Below are 18,452 nucleotides of genomic sequence, written 5' to 3'. Positions count from 1 at the left end.
AGAACTTGAAAGAATGTGAGGTTTCTAGTAACCGGTAAAGTGTACTGTTCATTCATTTTCAAATAATACCGTGACTCTCTCTAGTTTTGGGTTTGTAAAGCACATCAGTAGAATGAAAAGAAAAGCAGAATATAAAAATATCTAATCGTGAGCCATGCATTTTAGCAATGGTTCTGAAACCTAAAAGTTGAGGCCTTTGTCTAAAGTCAAAAAATGAAAACAAAACAAAACTACCCCAAGATGATATAGTGACTAAAACTAATTTTGTTTTCAGTCCAGTATGATGTTTGGAGTACCCTGCCTTTTAAAAATTTCGTTGGGATTCTCACCAACAATGCCCATGAAGCAATGAAAAGTAGATAAAGATCAAAATAACCACAATTTTAGATCTCCTAAAACTTCTTTCTGTGATCTTTTATCATCCTAAAGAGTGCTGCTTGCTACAGATAACCACAATCAAGTTTCATGGTTTACGGTTTAACTTGTGCTTTGGAATGAAAGATAAGGAGATTGGAGTAGAAAGTGGAAAAATGATTTTTCAAGTGATTGAATAAAGGTTTTTACATTCCTAGAGATTCCTTTGCATTCTAATTGCAAATATGAAGATTTAAGATAATTAATACTAAATAAAAACAAATTATTGCTGCAGCGTAGCTGATATAACAGTCACACCTACTGGGTGAAGTGTTTTGGGGTCCGAGTGTACCTTCCCCTCACCCTTCCAGAGATCTCCAGGGAAACAAGATTAGAAAAACGGTTTAAATTAAAGAGAGACAGATCACATGTAGTTGGCAGTGCAAATTTCTCCCCCCATTCCTTCTAGTGGCAAAGACAAAAAACGTTATTTAAACTTAGACATTGTCAGTTGACAACACAAGATTTATAAAAGAAAACAGAACAAAAGGATCTTGAAACAACAATACATGATTTGAGACCAAAGACATAGAATTAAAAGGAAAAAGTATTTTTCTTTTCAAATTGAATGTGGGTGAAACATACAAATAAAAATGGCGGATGGAATGCCTCAAACAAATAGTTGGAGATAGTTACACATGCGTCCTATAAAGCAACATCTTAACTATAATTTTGAAGTTGGAAAAAAACTTTTGCACTGTTTACTTTCTCATCAGTGAAAGATTTGTTGTTTGGATTTTAAAAAACTTTTTAGATTTTTAGATCTTTTTTCTTTTAGATTATATTTTAGAAAAAACAAAGTGCCTAAGACTTCATAAAAAGAGCTTATATAATTATAACTTCATATATATGTACATAGATACATACAGACACACATGATATCCTTTATTAGAGCAATTTTAATAGTTTATCTTGACCTTTATGTAGATTTATTTCATGCCATTCCATTTGGAAGGAAGTTTTAAAATCCTCATTAAATTTTATTATATTTCAAAGACAAAACCTACCTTTCTCTGGAAACAACAACAGAACTCCTTCAGAAGAAAAAATATTTCATAAATATTTTCATGTTTGAAGTAACAGTAGTAATTTAAATAAAAATGCAGAACCTTTTTCCACTATCTATATACTTTCTATATATATTCAATTTTTAAATGCATGTTCTTATTTTTATCAAAACTTAATCAGAAGAGACTTGAGAGAACACATAATACAAATTTTTCTTCAATAATCTATTTCATTTGTATGCTTTATCTTTTATTTTTCTTTAACTTTGGCTACTCTTTCTGCATACATAAGAAGGTATATATAGTATATAAATATATATTTAATATAAATAAATTAAAAATTTTTATTGCATGTAAATATAAATTATATAAAAATATAAGTATTATATGATAGATATAATATATTTGATATATTATATATAAATAAATGTATGCCATATATAACATATATGATATATATAATTTATATGATTCCTCTAATTTCTTTGCTTTTTTTAACTTCAGTTAATGATTAAAAATAAATTATATGTACTTTTTACTCATTTATAATAGAATAATATCTCAGCCTTGACAGAAAAGGAAAAGATAAATGACACAATCTTTTATAGCAGCTTCAAGGCCATTTTACTTTAAAGAACATCTAGATACATAAAATGTGTTGAAGTCAGAACAACTAGACAATCGGTAGATCTGGCCTCAAATTTTGGCTCTGTCTCCCATGGTTCTGTGACCTGGGGCAAGTTTTTAGTATTCTGTAAAGTGATGGTGTTGGTTCTATCTAGCTGAGCAGTTCCCTGACTCTAAATTTAAGGCATTTACAAGAAATGTGCAGCCAAAATTAAGGAATGAAACCTTGCAAGTTAGTAAGAATCATGATGTATTGGCAGGGGTTAATTTTCCAATCATTTGCTCCAGTCTACTAATATTTGTGGGAAAAGAATTTTGGCATAGCCTTGTAACATCAATAAAACTCATTTTTCAAGTTTGAAAAAGAACCAGCACAAACAAGCGGGAATGTTGGGTTTCAGAAAAACAGAAAGCTCTTTCAAAGTAGCCTGCTATAAATCATACCCAAAGAGGGCATAAAACAAGACAGAGATAAAAACTTAAGACAGTTATTTCCTTCTCTAACAGCAATGATTCCCTTCCTTAATTTTGTGACCCATGAAAATACCATGAGTACAGAGACAGATTTTTTTTAAAGTCAAAACAAAGCCCACCATCCTCAATTGAATTAAAATTGTTTTTAAGAATTACATATTAAAAAGAAAATATCTTGGTTGAAAATAACAGCATGTTAAAACTTTAGAAAGATTGACAAGCTAATTTTGAAAGTATTCTAGGAAGGAAATCTCTTCAGGTATACTCCATTCAGTTAATTCTAATTTTGGAAATGGGGCGTACTTAGATATGTTCCCTAATTGGTCACAGAAAAACAATTACATCAGTTTATCATTTCTTATATGCTTTAAAGATCATCAGTTTGTTCTATTTCAATTTAATTTTAGATGGTATTCTTTGGAGAATAATTTTAAAAATTTGTTAAAAGCCTGACTTAGTATTGTCACTTAAAATATTTTAATCGAAGTCATTTAATAAAACTTCATTGGAATTTGATGTGTCAGTGTGTTGCTTTTTCCATTTACAGGTGTCTTTGGAAAACATTGCGAGTTGAATAGTTATGGATTTGAGGAGTTATCATACATGGAATTTCCCAGCTTGGATCCCAATAACAACTATATTTACGTCAAATTTGCAACTATTAAAAGTCATGCTTTATTGCTTTACAATTATGACAATCAGACAGGGGACAGGGCTGAGTTTTTGGCCCTTGAAATTGCTGAAGAAAGACTAAGATTCTCTTATAATTTAGGCAGTGGTACATATAAACTCACCACCATGAAGACGGTGTCAGACGGACATTTTCACACTGTGATTGCCCGGAGAGCAGGAATGGTAAGACACTTCATTCCACATTAAACTTTGTTTTATTATATATGCAGTCAGTCAGGCCTTCAAATTAAAGCCTGAATTGGCTGCAAAATGTATTAAATTATGTTTATTCCTTATTCCTTATTTAACCAATTTTGTTCTGAACTACAGCGGCAAATAGGTAATATTTTCTTTTGTTCGTGACAACTATGCTTATCTCAAAAGAATACTTGCCTCAAAAACAATAAAAAGAGCAAAGTAAAGAAATATCCTAGTGCATAACCATTCTATTTTATACATTTCCTATATATTTTTAAGGCTATGTCAGAACTGTACTTAAAATGGCTACTTTTCGTTTCAAGTATCTGTGCCCTAACTGAAGAAAGAATTTAAAAATAAGAAGGGAAAACTTTTCTGCAAATAAATTACTAATAAAAGATGATACTTAACACATATTTCAATATAGTAGTCAGTAATCCTTATCACACCAGCACCTCAGTACACTGTCATTTGTGAGGTCTATGACATGAGCTTGTGCTAGGATAAAGTTTTGCTTTTTGACTATCTAAGGTATTCTCAGAATTATAACTCAGTAACATCCAAGATTTCCATATTATATACCATTTAATTATATGGCTCTCATGTTATAACAAGAATGGTACATATTTATTTAGTACTTGTGTTCATTATACTAGTATTTTTCTTTATAAAGGGAAATGCATGAAACCTTTTCCCTGTTAACATTTGAAATCATTGGACTTTAATGGAGTGGAAGGGCTTCTTTATTTATTTATTCATTCATTTATCTTCTCAACTATCTCTCCGTGGTTCCTCTCATCTTCAACAACTATCAAGGACTTTTGAAAAAGTAAATGCTAGCAAAAGCTATTTCAAAAAATGTTTGGACTTTAATGTCAACCTTTTTAAATCATAACTGCTGTTATGATTTGTTTTTTAAATATTAGCACCTGAGCTAACAACCATTGACAATCTTTTTTTTTTTTTCTTCTTTTTTCTCCCCGAATCCCCCCAGTGTATAGTTGTATATTTTACTTGTGAGTCCTTCTAGTTGTGGCATGTGGGACACCGCCTCAATGTGGCCTGACAAGCGGTACCATGTCTATGCCCAGGATCTGAACCAGTGAAACCCTGGGCTGCTGAAGCAGAGCACACGAACTTAACCACTCGGTCATGGGGCCGGCCCCTGCTCTTATGATTTAAAATTTAAGATTTAAGATTTAAGATTTATGATTTAAGATTTCTGTTTCATCCTACGAGAGGAATGGAATTGGTTAGAGTATTAAATCATGTGTTAAAAGAAAAATTAGCCAAAAGAACAAAATTAATGCTCTGAAATCACTTTTTTAAATGAAGAAACCTGGGCTCTAAATGACTGTAGATTTGTTTCTCTGAGCTCTATGTCAATCTAGGAAACATACAGAAAATTTGGTGAGTTATATATTTCTGAGACTGATCAAAGGAATTATATATTTGTCTGATGAGAAAATATTTTTGCCACTAAATTTTGGGAATACTTTATATTGTTGGACTACATATGAGCAACTTTCAGAAACAACATTGAAAATGTTTCTTACCAGTTTTTTCTGTGCTCCATAATTAATTTTAAAAGCAAAATTTTTGTGTCCTCTATAATTATCAGTTTCATAAAGGCATAAGACAGAAGCTACATTATAATATTAAATTTTTTCTGACAAATATGGGTAACAGGCAGTCTTTATGAAAGGACAAAATTCTCCATTTGTTTTCAAGAATACTTTAAATCCATCTTATACAATGACTTTTCTCTCCTCTATTTTAATTTAACACGTTAAAGAAAATTTAAACAACTTTTTAAATACAAACTATTTCCAATTATGAGAAAAAAAAGAATAGCGATTAGCTCTAAAGATGAGCAAATGATTGTAGCACAAGATTACGTTTACCTGCTCAGATCCATTGATGTCACCACATCTGTTGTGTTGCATTCAGGGCCCTACCAGATTATTAGACGAATGTTATTTGAATACAGGTGAGAAAACAGCAAAAGTACTAATGCAAATCTATGAATCATTTTAATTTTACATTGTCTTCCATTTCCTTATGAACTTGGTATTAATATTATGTAACTAACTTTTTTCTGATATATTTAATTTATAAGGTGTTTACTTAATAAAATTACCCCCAACATTCTGAAAATGAGACCTGAACAAGAATAAAATTTAGTTACAATAGTTGTAATGTAGAGCATTTATGTTCTAAAAATGATCTATGAAAAATATTTATTGAAAAGTACTCATTTGGAGCCCTGATTTGATAGCAATTCAAGGTGGCTTTGTTGATTGCGAAGATATTGGGCAGAAAATCAAAATTTGGTCTATAATTGGGGATAATATCTCCCCATTTCAGTATTACTGCAAAGATTAATATCAATCATACCTAAAGTTTCCTATATTTGATATTAAATAGTGCTTAGTAAATGTTCGTCATCCTGAGTTTCCAACTACATTGCCCCATACAGCCTTTTGAAGTAAACAAAAAGTTTTACTTAATTTCATTAAAGCTTAAATTATGAGTGGTGCCTAAAAAGCCACTCCAACTTCAGTGAATTTTAATAGATTCAGCAAACAAATCTTGGAAATAATAATTTTTCAGCTTAGTAATAGGTTACTGCATTCACTCCTGCCTGAGATTTTTTAAACCAGCATAATACCAAACTAGTGTACTCAGAGGAAAAGCTCTAGGAGAATATGGATTTAGAAAATTCCAATATTTGTGATTATTGATGTACCCACGCATATGCAACCTGACGGAATTAGAACGAACACATGGAGTCTTGTCTATATACGTATATCGGGGCTTACATTAGCCATAATAATTTCCTAATAATGACAGGTGACCCTAATGGGGGCTAGTAGGTAGCACCTCACCCCAATTCTCCAAGCACATGTAAGATAACCATATTGCTAAAACTGTTATGTAGAACAGATGGTTTTATAGGATGACCTCCAAGGTCTCTTTAAAACTCATGAACATTTGATTCTGTCAAATTAGGGCTTGGGAGCAAGAGGAATAGTGAAGAAAGAGGTACTATGAGGTACGCCAAAAGGAACAGAGGAAAAATTCTTTCAGTTCACTTGTAATATGTGACCACAGCCATCAAGCTTTGAATAATACCAAATGTGGAAAAGTACACCCTGGTCATTAGGACTTCAGTCAGAGGAAAAACGTCTCTTTATTTCAGAAAACATCAAAATAAGGCCCCTTACTGGATTTTGAATGTCATTTTCTACAGTTCAAAAGGCTATTGTTGGACACTGGCAAAATCATTAACTTCTCAGCTTTGAATCATTGCAGGATAGAAACATCTCAATTCACAGCAGTACTCGTAGAAAAATTCAAATAAAAGAAGGGACATTTTATGCTGAAGATTAAGTTGCACAAGCTGTTATTCAAATGAGACTTCCCCTCAGATGTTCTTTCTTTGAGTTGTATCATCAATCTTTTAGAAAATAGGCAAAATGTATTAAATATTAAGATTGACTAAAATATGATACCATTTTCTAAGTTGTTTTCTTTTCTAGTTGAGGCATTCATAAATATCCCTGTGATGCTTTCTAGTTTGTGATAACTTTAAGAATCTCTAGAATGGGTGGCCATTTTACATAGTATACACAGAAAAAATGTGTTAACATTTTGTTTTAGAAATAAATTAAAGGGAAGTGCTTAAATCAAATAGTCAACATAAGCAACATACATTTTATCATGAAAACCTAATAATGCTTTTGAGATTGAATGTCGCTCAATTTTATAGAGCACTGGAAAAAAAAGAACTATTGCAAAAGTTAACTAAATGGGGCATGCAAGTCTTGACATAGAATTGGAAGTGTAAATGTTCCCTAAAAATGTTAGTATTTATAATTTCCTTGAGAAGGTGGCAAGAAAAAAATTTACATGGCTCATGAGAGTTTATTGTATGGAGCTTATAGTGTTATAATAATTAACTGATAGAAATATTTAAAAATATTCTAGCTAGTAATATTTGATGCACAATAGTTGTAAACTGATCCCATTTATTATTTCTGAAACATGAGGTATTTAAGATATTCTTTTACAAATCTCTTATCTAAGTATATATTTTTATGGACAATCTCTAAAAGTTAAATGCAATATTGATAAAAATTGGATATTAAGGAAATTAATCATTCCCACACAAAATGAAAGTGACCTGATTCACGAAGACAGAAAACCTGACACCTTTGCATGTAAGTGAGATATAATGTTCGTCAACTCGCTTAACCTCCTTGTCTTATGTTTCATACATTTACTGTGCTTTTATTAAACTTAACTTCAAATGATAACCATTCTCATAAATGAATACTTGCACAGTATTTATGTTTCTGTTACACAAATGGACAAAGTTCAATTAGCCCTGTTCTGTGGCGTTCAAATAATTTAGGTAGAATCCTTTATTGTCTGCATTGGGAGAAAGCTTCCGTCCTCCTGTGCTTCTGGATTTGGGGTTATGTCTCTTCCTGTGATTTACTGGCCATGTTCTGAAACACCACACTGTGAATATCATTCTTGTAATTTCACCAACTAAAATCTGCAAAGTTTTGTCCTTTGTAGAATTTTATTGTCGTTTGGGGAACTAAGGAGGGGCATCACAACAGTATCGAGGAGCACAGAATGACATGGATATGCCACAACCTTGGTCTTAAACTGGACCACAGCCATCTCCGTGGCCAGTGCCCAATATAGAGAGCACTGACTTCTGTCATATTCTTGGATCTTGTGACTATGACTCAATGACTGTTTTATTGATCAAAAGGAGTATGCATATGTTCTGCTAAACAGAAGGCTTTTTTCTCAGGGGCGTATGCATTCCATAGGATACAAAAACATTTACTGTTAGTTGTGACTTAAACATTAGGGAGCATTTCTGCTGTATAGAAATATATGATAATACATTCTGATCATACTTAGATTTGCTATAATACGCTATTTATAAATAATGATTTTTATTATATATGAAAAGAGCATCTAATGATTTGTTTACATTATCTCAAATTTTATCTTTAATAGAAGTATTACAATCTTCATAGGTTCCTGTGATAGTATTTACACTGTACTTTCAAAATCTTTTTGTCAATAGTATTGACAGATTATTGAAATAAGACTTGCAAATCAGAAATCAAATGTATTTTCCTTTGTTAGAATAGCTGTAGAGTAGAAAAAACATGCACAGTCTTAAGATGGTAACCTCAAGAAGCTGTCCAAGACTACTGTCTAATATCCTAAGAGATGTCAAGGGCATTATATTACAGTATAATAAATCAAAATGTTACTGCAGGGGCCGGCCCGGTGGTGCAGTGGTTAAGTTTGCACGTTCTGCTTCTCGGCGGCCTGGGGTTTGCCGGTTTGGGTCCCTGGTGTGGACATGGCACCACTTGGCAAGCCATGCTGTGGTAGTCGTCCCACATATAAAGTAGAGGAACATGAGCACGGATGTTAGCTCAGGACCAGTCTTCCTCAGCAAAAAGAGGAGGATTGGCAGCAGATGTTAGCTCAGGGCTAATCTTTCTCAAAAAAAAAAAAAAAAAAAAATGTTATTGCAATTTTGAAATCACATTCACATAGAAACAAGTCCCGTGCACTGTTGGCTGAAATGAACAGTAGGGACAGTAGAACCCAAGGTGAATGTTTCCTTCTCTTGCTTTATAGGCAGCTTCCTTAACTGTGGACTCTTGTTCTGAGAACCAAGAACCAGGATATTGCACTGTCAGTAATGTGGCAGTTTCAGATGACTGGTAAGCAAAATTATTAGTTTGATCCTTATTATTACTTGACATTAAAAAGGAAATTACATATGTAAAAGTAGTTTTCTCATATTAGGTATTACATAAAAGTTTTAAGATATTTTATCCTCCCCAAAGGGATTTTCATGCTGTAAAATAAAAAGTTAATAATTAGTGTACGAAATGTGTAAAAAAGGTGTGAAATGAAGTGGTAGAGATGACGATAAAGCTCGAGAAGGGAAGATGAATGTAGCCTATACTCTTTGAGAAGCTTCCTGAAATAGTTGCATGTGACCTGGGTCCTGCAAGGTTAGGGTAAGGACCACCCCCCCGTTAAACACATTCTCTGAAAGTTGTATGTGACAATAATTGACAGATATTTTTCAGTAGCACTTCAGGGTGAAACACAGCATCACCTCACCTAAAACATAAGTAATTTTAATAGAAATAGAAAAATAAATAGTGACACATCATCCATTGCATTAATCAACTTATTGGCATCCCTCATCTTCTCATTAGCAAAGGAAAAGTGAAATCTGACATTAATGTTAAAGTTGCCATTACTGCATTTTATCTTCTTGCTTATAGTATGCTGTCTCTTGCTAACTCAACATTGTTATATACATCTCATTTAACTAACTGAAAGTATCATTTCCATACGTTTTACTATTTTTCATACTTTGACAACCTAACCATCCTCTAGGGATCTATTTAGAGGAGATGCATCAATAGGTAATGTTTTCCATTAAAATTTACCGTGCTATAATACATGCCAGAAAAAGTTATATTCACCCTTTTTTAAACTAAAACATTCTACTGAAATCTATCCTGTTGGTACTAACATACTCCTATTTCCTTTCTTCTGTAGGACTCTTGACGTCCAGCCAAATCGAGTCACAGTGGGAGGTATCAGATCACTGGAACCAATCCTTCAGAGGCGAGGACACGTGGAAAGCCACGATTTTGTCGGGTGTATAATGGAGTTTGCGGTCAATGGAAGGCCTTTGGAACCCAGCCAAGCTTTGGCAGCACAAGGCATCCTAGATCAGTATGGCAATTTTATTTCTTACTATTTTAAAGAAAAAAAAGCAAAAAGTATACAGTAATTGAGCATCAAAAGGTGAAATTATTGTGCCGTACCCCTAAAAATACCAAATCTTTTACATCACTTTGAATTTTAAATATTTATTTATAGCTGTGAAATTTTAGAAAAAATATGTATGCAGGCATGTATGTATGTATGTGCTTTACCTTACCTTACAGACTTGTGAAGATTATGTGAGTCAATTAGGAAAATCACAAAGAAAGGAACCTGGCACATAGCAATATATTCATATTATTAATAACGTATACAGAAAACTATTTGAAATTAAATAGCTTTACATGTAAACATACACATTTTCCCAAAGTGGATACATCGTGAATGACAAGTAATAATTTTATTAATTGTAAATTGTAAACTGTAGGACATATTTTTTTCCTATTAGATTATTGGTTAGGTTCCCAGCAACTACTTCAGATTTGTAAAAATAATGCATTTTATTTTGAAAATTATTTTTGTTCGTATTGAAAATTTTGAAAATTCAGAAAATTTTAAAATAGCCTGTAAACTAACTACCCAGAGACAGCACTGTTAGGTTATTATCATCTTCATGACTGCCTATTGTTCCATAAGATAGATGTGCCCCATTTTAACTATGGTTGTACACTTTAGTTGTTTCCAAATTTGTTAATATATTAACAACCCTTTGATTAATTTATTTTCACGAAAATCTTTGCTCATGTTATTTTCTTGCTTGAGATTTCTAGAAATAAAATTACAGAGACAAAGCTGTGTCCATTTCCTAATATTTGTGACTTAAGTATTTTAATACAATTTGCAATTTGCCTTTATTTTTCTATTTGTTATTGTTTATTACAAAATAGTACTGTCACACTATAATTAATTACACAGTACAGAAAAATACAGCTTTCTCATTGCTAACCATTGTTGATCATTTAATCTGCACATCCTTGTGTATCTTTCTCCATGGTCACACAAATTTCTTTTAAATACTGAATTTGTTCACTTTAAAATATGTTGTGAACATCTTTTTAGTTCAAAACATAGAAATCTAAGTCATGTGTGTTTTGCCAAATTACTTTCCAGAAAGGTTATAATTGTCATAAATGTGGATAATTTGCTGCCTCTTTATATGCCATCTTAAATAGAATATTCGTACATTAATTTTCACTCAAATTATGCTTCACATGAAGCATATATTTCATGATATCTCAGAAAATTTGTAAATTGAGATAGAATTTTCTTAAAATGAAAATATTTAATCTAATTTTTCCATCACTCTTTGTCACAAAAGATTCTAAATTTAAGACTGGAGCTTCCCTGGAAATATTTATTTCATCTTATACATAATAAGTTTGATTTTATTTCTAATCATTTCTTATTTTCATACGATGGATATTATTTTCTTTGTATATGTTGGAATAATATAGGATTTAAAAGACTAAATATTTCAAGGACCCCACATTGGAGGATTTACTTTCATTCTTTCATTTCGGATTTACCTAGTGTCCACAGGGACTAACATTTTTTGATAGCTTACTATGTATCTACATTATTCTTCGTATTTAATCTTATTAGTCTGTTTAACCTTTACAAACATTTTGTGAGGCAGACACTATCATTTTCATGTTACAGGTGAGGTAACTGAGTTGCTCAGAGTTTAAAACACTCGCCCAGGGTCGGTCAGCCAGTGAGTAGCAGAGCTGGGTCCCGAGCTAACACTCAGCCTGGTGCTGGAGGCCAATGACTGGAAAGGGCAGGACCTTGCTCTTGAGAACTTCATAGTCTCTGCATTCGTGATTACTGAGCTCTGGTGCGCTCATCATTTTGCCTGGCAAGGTATTAGATTGCACCAGTTTAATCATCTTCCCACCACCTCAATGACTGCATCATGCTCCTCTTTCCACAGACCTCAGACGTCGTCTCCTGCATCATCTTTCTCACGGAGTGAATTTGCTTCCTGACTTGCTCACAAAATTGAAGCAACCAGGAGAAAACTCCCAAAACCTCACTCCTTCAATCTGCCCGTGCACCCGCTAGTATATCTTCTATCTATTATTATGAATGAACGGTTTCCACTCCCACAAAAACCAATCCCCCTTTTTTTTGCAATAGATTCCATCCTTCAAAACCTTCTAAAAACAGCACTCCAGCTTTCTCAACAGTGTTTCTTTTCTCATTTCAATTCATGCTGTTATTTTATTTTAGAAAAAAAACTTTATTGGCTGTAATGGGTATTTTTTTACTGTTGTATTTCGTGGACTCATTTCGTAGATGAAAACCTAACTTGGCGGCAGGGTGAGGGAACTCTTTCCAATATTCTCAGCTCCTCAGCACTGGCCAGAGGTTTAATAAACCATTGTGTTGTGGAGTGAGAGAAGTGGGGATCAAAAAGATGATCAAAGATCTGGCTTTTAGAGTGAAAAAAAGACCAAAAAACTTTTATTCTTTTCTTTTTTTGGTGAGGAAGATTGTCACTGAGCTAACATCTGTGCCAATCTTCCTCTATTTTGTGGATACCGCCACAGCATGGCTGATGAGTGGTATGTATGTCCATGCCCAGGATCTAAACCAACCAACCCTGGGCTGCCAAAGTGTAGCATGCAACTTGACCACTACGCCACTGGGCTGGCCCTCTGAAAAAAATTTTATTAATCCCATTTTCCTCTCTAGCTACCAGCCTAATTCTCTCCCTTTTCTTTGAAAAATTACTCTTTTTCAAAGTGATCAATAACCTGTGTTGCTAAAATCAACAGTCAATTCTCATCTATTTTGAACTTCAGCAACATTACGAGCCGTTCATCACCTCCTCCTCCTAAAAATACTTTGTTAGGTTGTCCACTAGCACATGGTACGCTCCAGATTTTCTACTCTGACTCTTCTTTTCATCTCCTTGATCTCTTCTCTTTTGTATCTATATTCATTCTTTAAATAATTTTTTATAGTCCTCAGTTTTAAGTATTGTATCTAAAGCTGGTGACTCTGAAATGCTTATTTTCAACTTGGCCTCTCCTCTGAACTTTAGACTCTCATATCCAACCACTTACTCCATATCCCACGTGTATTCTAACAAATATCTCAAACTTAAGTTTAAAACTGAACTTCTGGTCTTCCTTCCTGACTCATCCCAAATGGACTCCTTCCAAGTTTTCTCTGTCTCGGGTAATGATAAGTCAGTTCACCTGAGGGGACTCAATCAAAACTTTTAGACTTACCTTTGTGTCCACTCTTTCTGATGTACCTCACCTGATCCACCAGCAACCAGAATGACATTTTAAAAACGCAAGTCAGCTCTTATCCTGACTTACAAGGCCTCCATGATCTGGCCTCCCCCTTGACTTGCTCACTATCTTCTCCTTGCTCACCCCACTGTAACCATTTTGGGCCCCTTGGTGTTCCTCAAACATACCAGGTTCACTTTCACATTAGGGCTGTCCCACTTGCTGTTTCCTCTCCCTGGAATGATCTTCTACCAGATACACTTTGCTCTCTCACTTTGCTTAGGTCTTTACAAAAATGGATCCTTCCTTCACTGCCTGATCGATAGATCCAGCAACCCTCCAAAACTCCCGAAACTCTCTCTCTGTTTTAATTTTCCTATAGAGCTTCCTTCTTTCTAACATACTACACGTTTACCAATTTTTTTGTCTTTCTCCCCAACAAGGAAAAACAAATATTCCATGAACACATGGATTTTTTTTTCATCATTTAGTCTCCATGCCTGGTGTTGAGTGGGTATTCAATAAGCATTAGTTGCATGAGTTGTCTGGTGGAGATGTGCACTCAAACAAACATGTGGCCCGAGATCATTTTAACCAAAGTGTTTATTTGACCAAGAATTCTGGCTCAAGTAAGAATTTAAAGAAGTTATCACCCCTTTCTCTTTATTGTGTAAGATGTTATTCTGTTTAGTCTTCTCCTTTCTGAATGAGGCAGGCCATGTGTTACAGGACAACTCCCAGTTTGCTTAGCTGCTCCAAATGTAGTTGTGACTTGAGTTTCAAAAAATTAAGTCCACGAAACGAGGCAGGTTAATAAAAGTTTGCATCTAATTTAACAAATTACCCCCCCATCTTATTTTGTGTTTTATGAGTTTTTATTCTGATTTCTTTTAGATGCCCTAGACTAGAAGGTGCTTGTACCCACAGCCCCTGCCAACATGGTGGCACGTGTACGGATTACTGGTCATGGCAGCAGTGTCATTGCAAAGAAGGACTGACTGGGAAGTACTGCGAAAAATGTATGCAAGCTGTTTCATCTTCCACTGGAAATTATAATAACCATGAAAAGTTTAAATATGTGCACCTAAATATGTAATTGAATCAAAAGAATTATCTTTTCATTCTAAATATTAAAAATATTAAATGGGCAATAATTAGTAAAATAAGAGTTACATTTTTAAATTCTATTTTGTTGTTGTTGTTGGGCAAGATTCAACCTGTGCTAACATCTGTTGCCAATCTTCCTCTTGTTTTTTTACTCCCCAAAGCCCCGGTGCGTAATTATATATTCTAGTTGTAAGTCTAGAAGTAGTTCTCTGTGAGCCACTGCCACAGCATGGCACCTGACAGACCAGTGTTGTGGTTCTGCACCTGGGAACAGAACCTGAGCCACCCAAGCAGTGAGAATACTGAACTTCAACCCCTAGTCCATCAGGGCTGGCTCTAAATTCATTTTTTTAACCTGAGGAAGAGTGACATCATTTCAGAATTATTTACTAAATAAATCTTTAGTTTTCATTTTATAAATATATCTTTTAGTTATTTTTGTTTTACCTATAGTCATGCTAGGTAATTTACAAGGCCAGGAGCTATATACAGGCTTTGGCTTAATGTTATCTCACTTTAGCAGATATTTGATGGTGAATATTTTGTATTTGGTAGAAAAGTATAAATATGAAATCACTGACCACTGAGCTCAAAACATCATACAATGGCAATATAACTTATGACAATTAAAGATGATACTTGAATTTTAATTTGTAGTTACTCAAACTGGTTTTAAGTATTAGTTTGTAAATCCTTTTATTAGTTATTTGTTTTAAACCCTAGTGTAATTGTTAATAAGACATCAATGATGTTCAGGCCATCGTTAGAGCATGGCATTCTCTACTTTTACGCTGTACATCTCACTAACTAACCCTAATGGGGTTTCTTTTGTAGAAATTGCTTCATTCTCAAATAAGTGGTTACTACTTAAATCATTGTAGTTATCTAACCACGTTTTAATGATTCATTTAATTCTATTATAATATGAGAATGAATAGAAATTCATGATTAAATTAAGGATATACCATAATCATAAAGATCTTAGTAGCAGAAAGTATAATTGTGCTTATTTAGGGTGAAATAAAAACATAGAAAAAGCACATTGTCACATGATTTTTTTTTTTAAGTAATGAGTTTTTAGTAAGTAGAAACTCAGTTGTATCTGGAGTATGAAATGAGTCATTAGCTTGAGAAATGCCCGAGTTTCTTCCTTTTTATTGAGATATAACGCACATACTATACAAGGTACTTTTAAAAGGGACAATTCAATGCTGAAATCCTTCTGAGCCCATTTGCTTTATTTCCTTTCTTTAGCTACGTTCGCTCTAACAAACTTCCATACTTCACTAGTGTGAACATTTTATCAGACTATGATAACATAATTATACATGATATTATACATATGATAAATTCTACAATTATTACTAAATAAAGATAGTTACAAACATAAATATTTGATTGTATACTTCTTTGACCAAATTTCTAACATGTCAGAGAGTAAAGATCACAAATCATTTTAACTATGAAAATATATACTCATTTCTGAATTTTGGAAACACAAAGAAACTTATTATAAACAAATTTTCCAACGGCATATTTTTAACAGGTGTGTCACTCTTGAGGTATTCCTAATTTATACCATGTATCAAATATTTAATGAATAATTCCCAAATGTTTAATGACTGTCATAAAATGTTTTGCATTTCATGGTTCTGAAATAGATTTAATCATTTGAAATCAACTTATACAATAATTTACAAGTGGATATTATTTTTTCAGGAAGAGGATTTAGGGACATTAATTACAAAAATTTAATATTTTCATTGTCCTTTTTAATAATTTTTTGTTACTTATGAAACCCTGTAAGAATGCCTAATTGACGCATGCATTTTCCCCTCTCTTTGCTGCCTTTCAGCTGTTACTCCCGACACTGCCTTATCATTAGAAGGCAAAGGGCGCTTGGAGTATCACATGAGTCAGAATGAGAAGCGGGAATATTTGTTAAGACAGAGCATACGAGGTGCCATGTTGGAGCCTTTTGGTGTGAACAGTCTGGAAGTAAAATTCAGGACAAGAAGCGAGAATGGCATTTTAATCCATATCCAAGAAAGCAGCAATTACACCACTGTGAAGGTAGGATAAAAGCTAATGGTGACTTCATTTGATTAGACCGCCTGCTGTGTCATGGTTTAAATCACGTCTCCCATAATTCCTGTCCTTTTCTTTACAACCCATTAGAGTTCCGACTAACGCTGGGCACTATTCCAATGTCATCTATCTTAACTATTCCCCAGGCTTTGGCCAGAGTAACAAAGATCTGAATGGTTTGGTTTCTAAACACTTTTGTCTTGGTTTAGAGTAGAGACCACTGCTAGGTAGGAGAGCACAGAAAGAATTTGTTGCGATCTATTTTGTCAGAGAAGAATTTATGTTGTTTTTTCCCTACTTTTAAACAAAGTAAATGTGTCTTTGAAATGGAAAAATATTTTCCTCCATGAATTTTTCCAAATATTGATATGTATATAATATTTGGCTGGCCTAGAATAAGGAAAAACGTTTTGAAATTATCTGGCTTTATTCTGGAGCATATATTCAATTGACTATCTAGGTAAACCTGGTGAAATTAAATATTTTTGGAATTATTGTAAGTAAAATTATAGCTAACTTCTCCAAATAATTTCTAAATAAATAATTTTTAGACATTATATTTCATGAGAACAACGGATTGATTTATCATTAGGCTTTTACATATTTCTTTTCCTCAACTGTAAATGAGATGCTAAACTGGTGAATAATTTCATTAGATATGCATTTCCCATCAGCTCTTAGCTTTCTTAATTTCTAAAACTATTATTCTACTTTCTTTGACACAAATAAGACTTCATCCCTTACCATCATTTTCTTTAGTTAAGTTATATTGACAGCTTTCTATTAATGTAACTTTGTATATTGTAATTCTACTCATCATTTTTATATGAATTTTGGTAAATTTTTTAAAAAATAAACCTAGATTTCCTGAATTCTTTTCACCTATAGATCAATATTTTGAAATTACTAAAATCTTAAAGGAAAAAGTCAATATACATCAAAATTTACCAGATTTAATTCACATATAATACTAAAAATAAAAACAGATGTTCACCTCTAAGTTTCAGCCTCTTTATTCTCAAAATTTCTCTCCATCAAACCAACTCTTATGTTGCATGTACATATCTTTAATAAGTAGTACAAAAAACAACCTTTTCAGAATTTTCATATTATAATTCCCCTAATGCAGTCATTTCCAACTGGGAGTGATTTTGCCCCCGAGGGACAGTTGGCAATGTCTGGAGACAATCTTTATTGTCATATTTGGGGGAATGCTACTGGCATCTAGTGGGTATCGGTCAGGTATGCCGTTAAACAACCTCCGTACGCCACAACAAAGAATTATCCAGCCTGAACAATCAGTAGTTCTGAGCTAGAGAAACTCTGCCCTAATCTAGTATAAGAGAATATCTTCAGGTTATAGCTTTACCTCCATTATGGAAACAAAGAGCCCAGTTTCAGAATTACTGAAGCAGCTATACAAAACAGCACGTAAGTCATTGTATAATGCTACTATTTGATGTTTATGATTTTCATTGAAAAGTGTATCAGAAGCGAAGAAAGCAAAGAAGTAGAAAGCCATAGACCTTCATAGTCTACAAGAAAAGGTTTTTATATATGTTGGGAGACTTTGACATTGAGGTCTGTGCGTTATCTGTTAAGCTGCTTCCAAGTTCTCGTGCCATTTAAATGACATATGAAATAGTTCTCTCTGTTATCTCCTTAAGCCAAGAGATACAAAATACAACATGGTTGAAGAAATCAGAGACAGGATTTTTTTCTTCCTTAAGGAAGAAGTTGAATGTCAGGATCCATTTTTGTCACCATACAATCTTGCATTTCCAACAGGACAGCCACATGCAACTTTTCCAGATTTTGTTACATT

General features: G+C 33.3%; 1 protein-coding gene across 2 annotated transcripts in view; it reads left to right on the top strand.

Annotated features, from left to right (window-relative positions):
• FAT4 (FAT atypical cadherin 4) overlaps positions 1-18,452 on the top strand; it is a 157,174-nt gene that overhangs the window by 130,617 nt on the left and 8,105 nt on the right. For both annotated transcript variants that reach the window (XM_070259465.1, XM_070259475.1), the window contains 5 exons: positions 3,070-3,377; positions 9,075-9,160; positions 10,017-10,196; positions 14,327-14,451; positions 16,395-16,612. In XM_070259465.1, the coding sequence (XP_070115566.1) occupies positions 3,070-3,377; positions 9,075-9,160; positions 10,017-10,196; positions 14,327-14,451; positions 16,395-16,612 (917 nt within the window). The remainder of the gene's footprint in view (positions 1-3,069; positions 3,378-9,074; positions 9,161-10,016; positions 10,197-14,326; positions 14,452-16,394; positions 16,613-18,452) is intronic.

The sequence above is a fragment of the Equus caballus genome, chromosome 2 (assembly GCF_041296265.1).
Source record: "Equus caballus isolate H_3958 breed thoroughbred chromosome 2, TB-T2T, whole genome shotgun sequence".
Classification (NCBI taxonomy): domain Eukaryota; kingdom Metazoa; phylum Chordata; class Mammalia; order Perissodactyla; family Equidae; genus Equus; species Equus caballus.
This window is presented reverse-complemented; position numbering and strand designations above follow the sequence as displayed.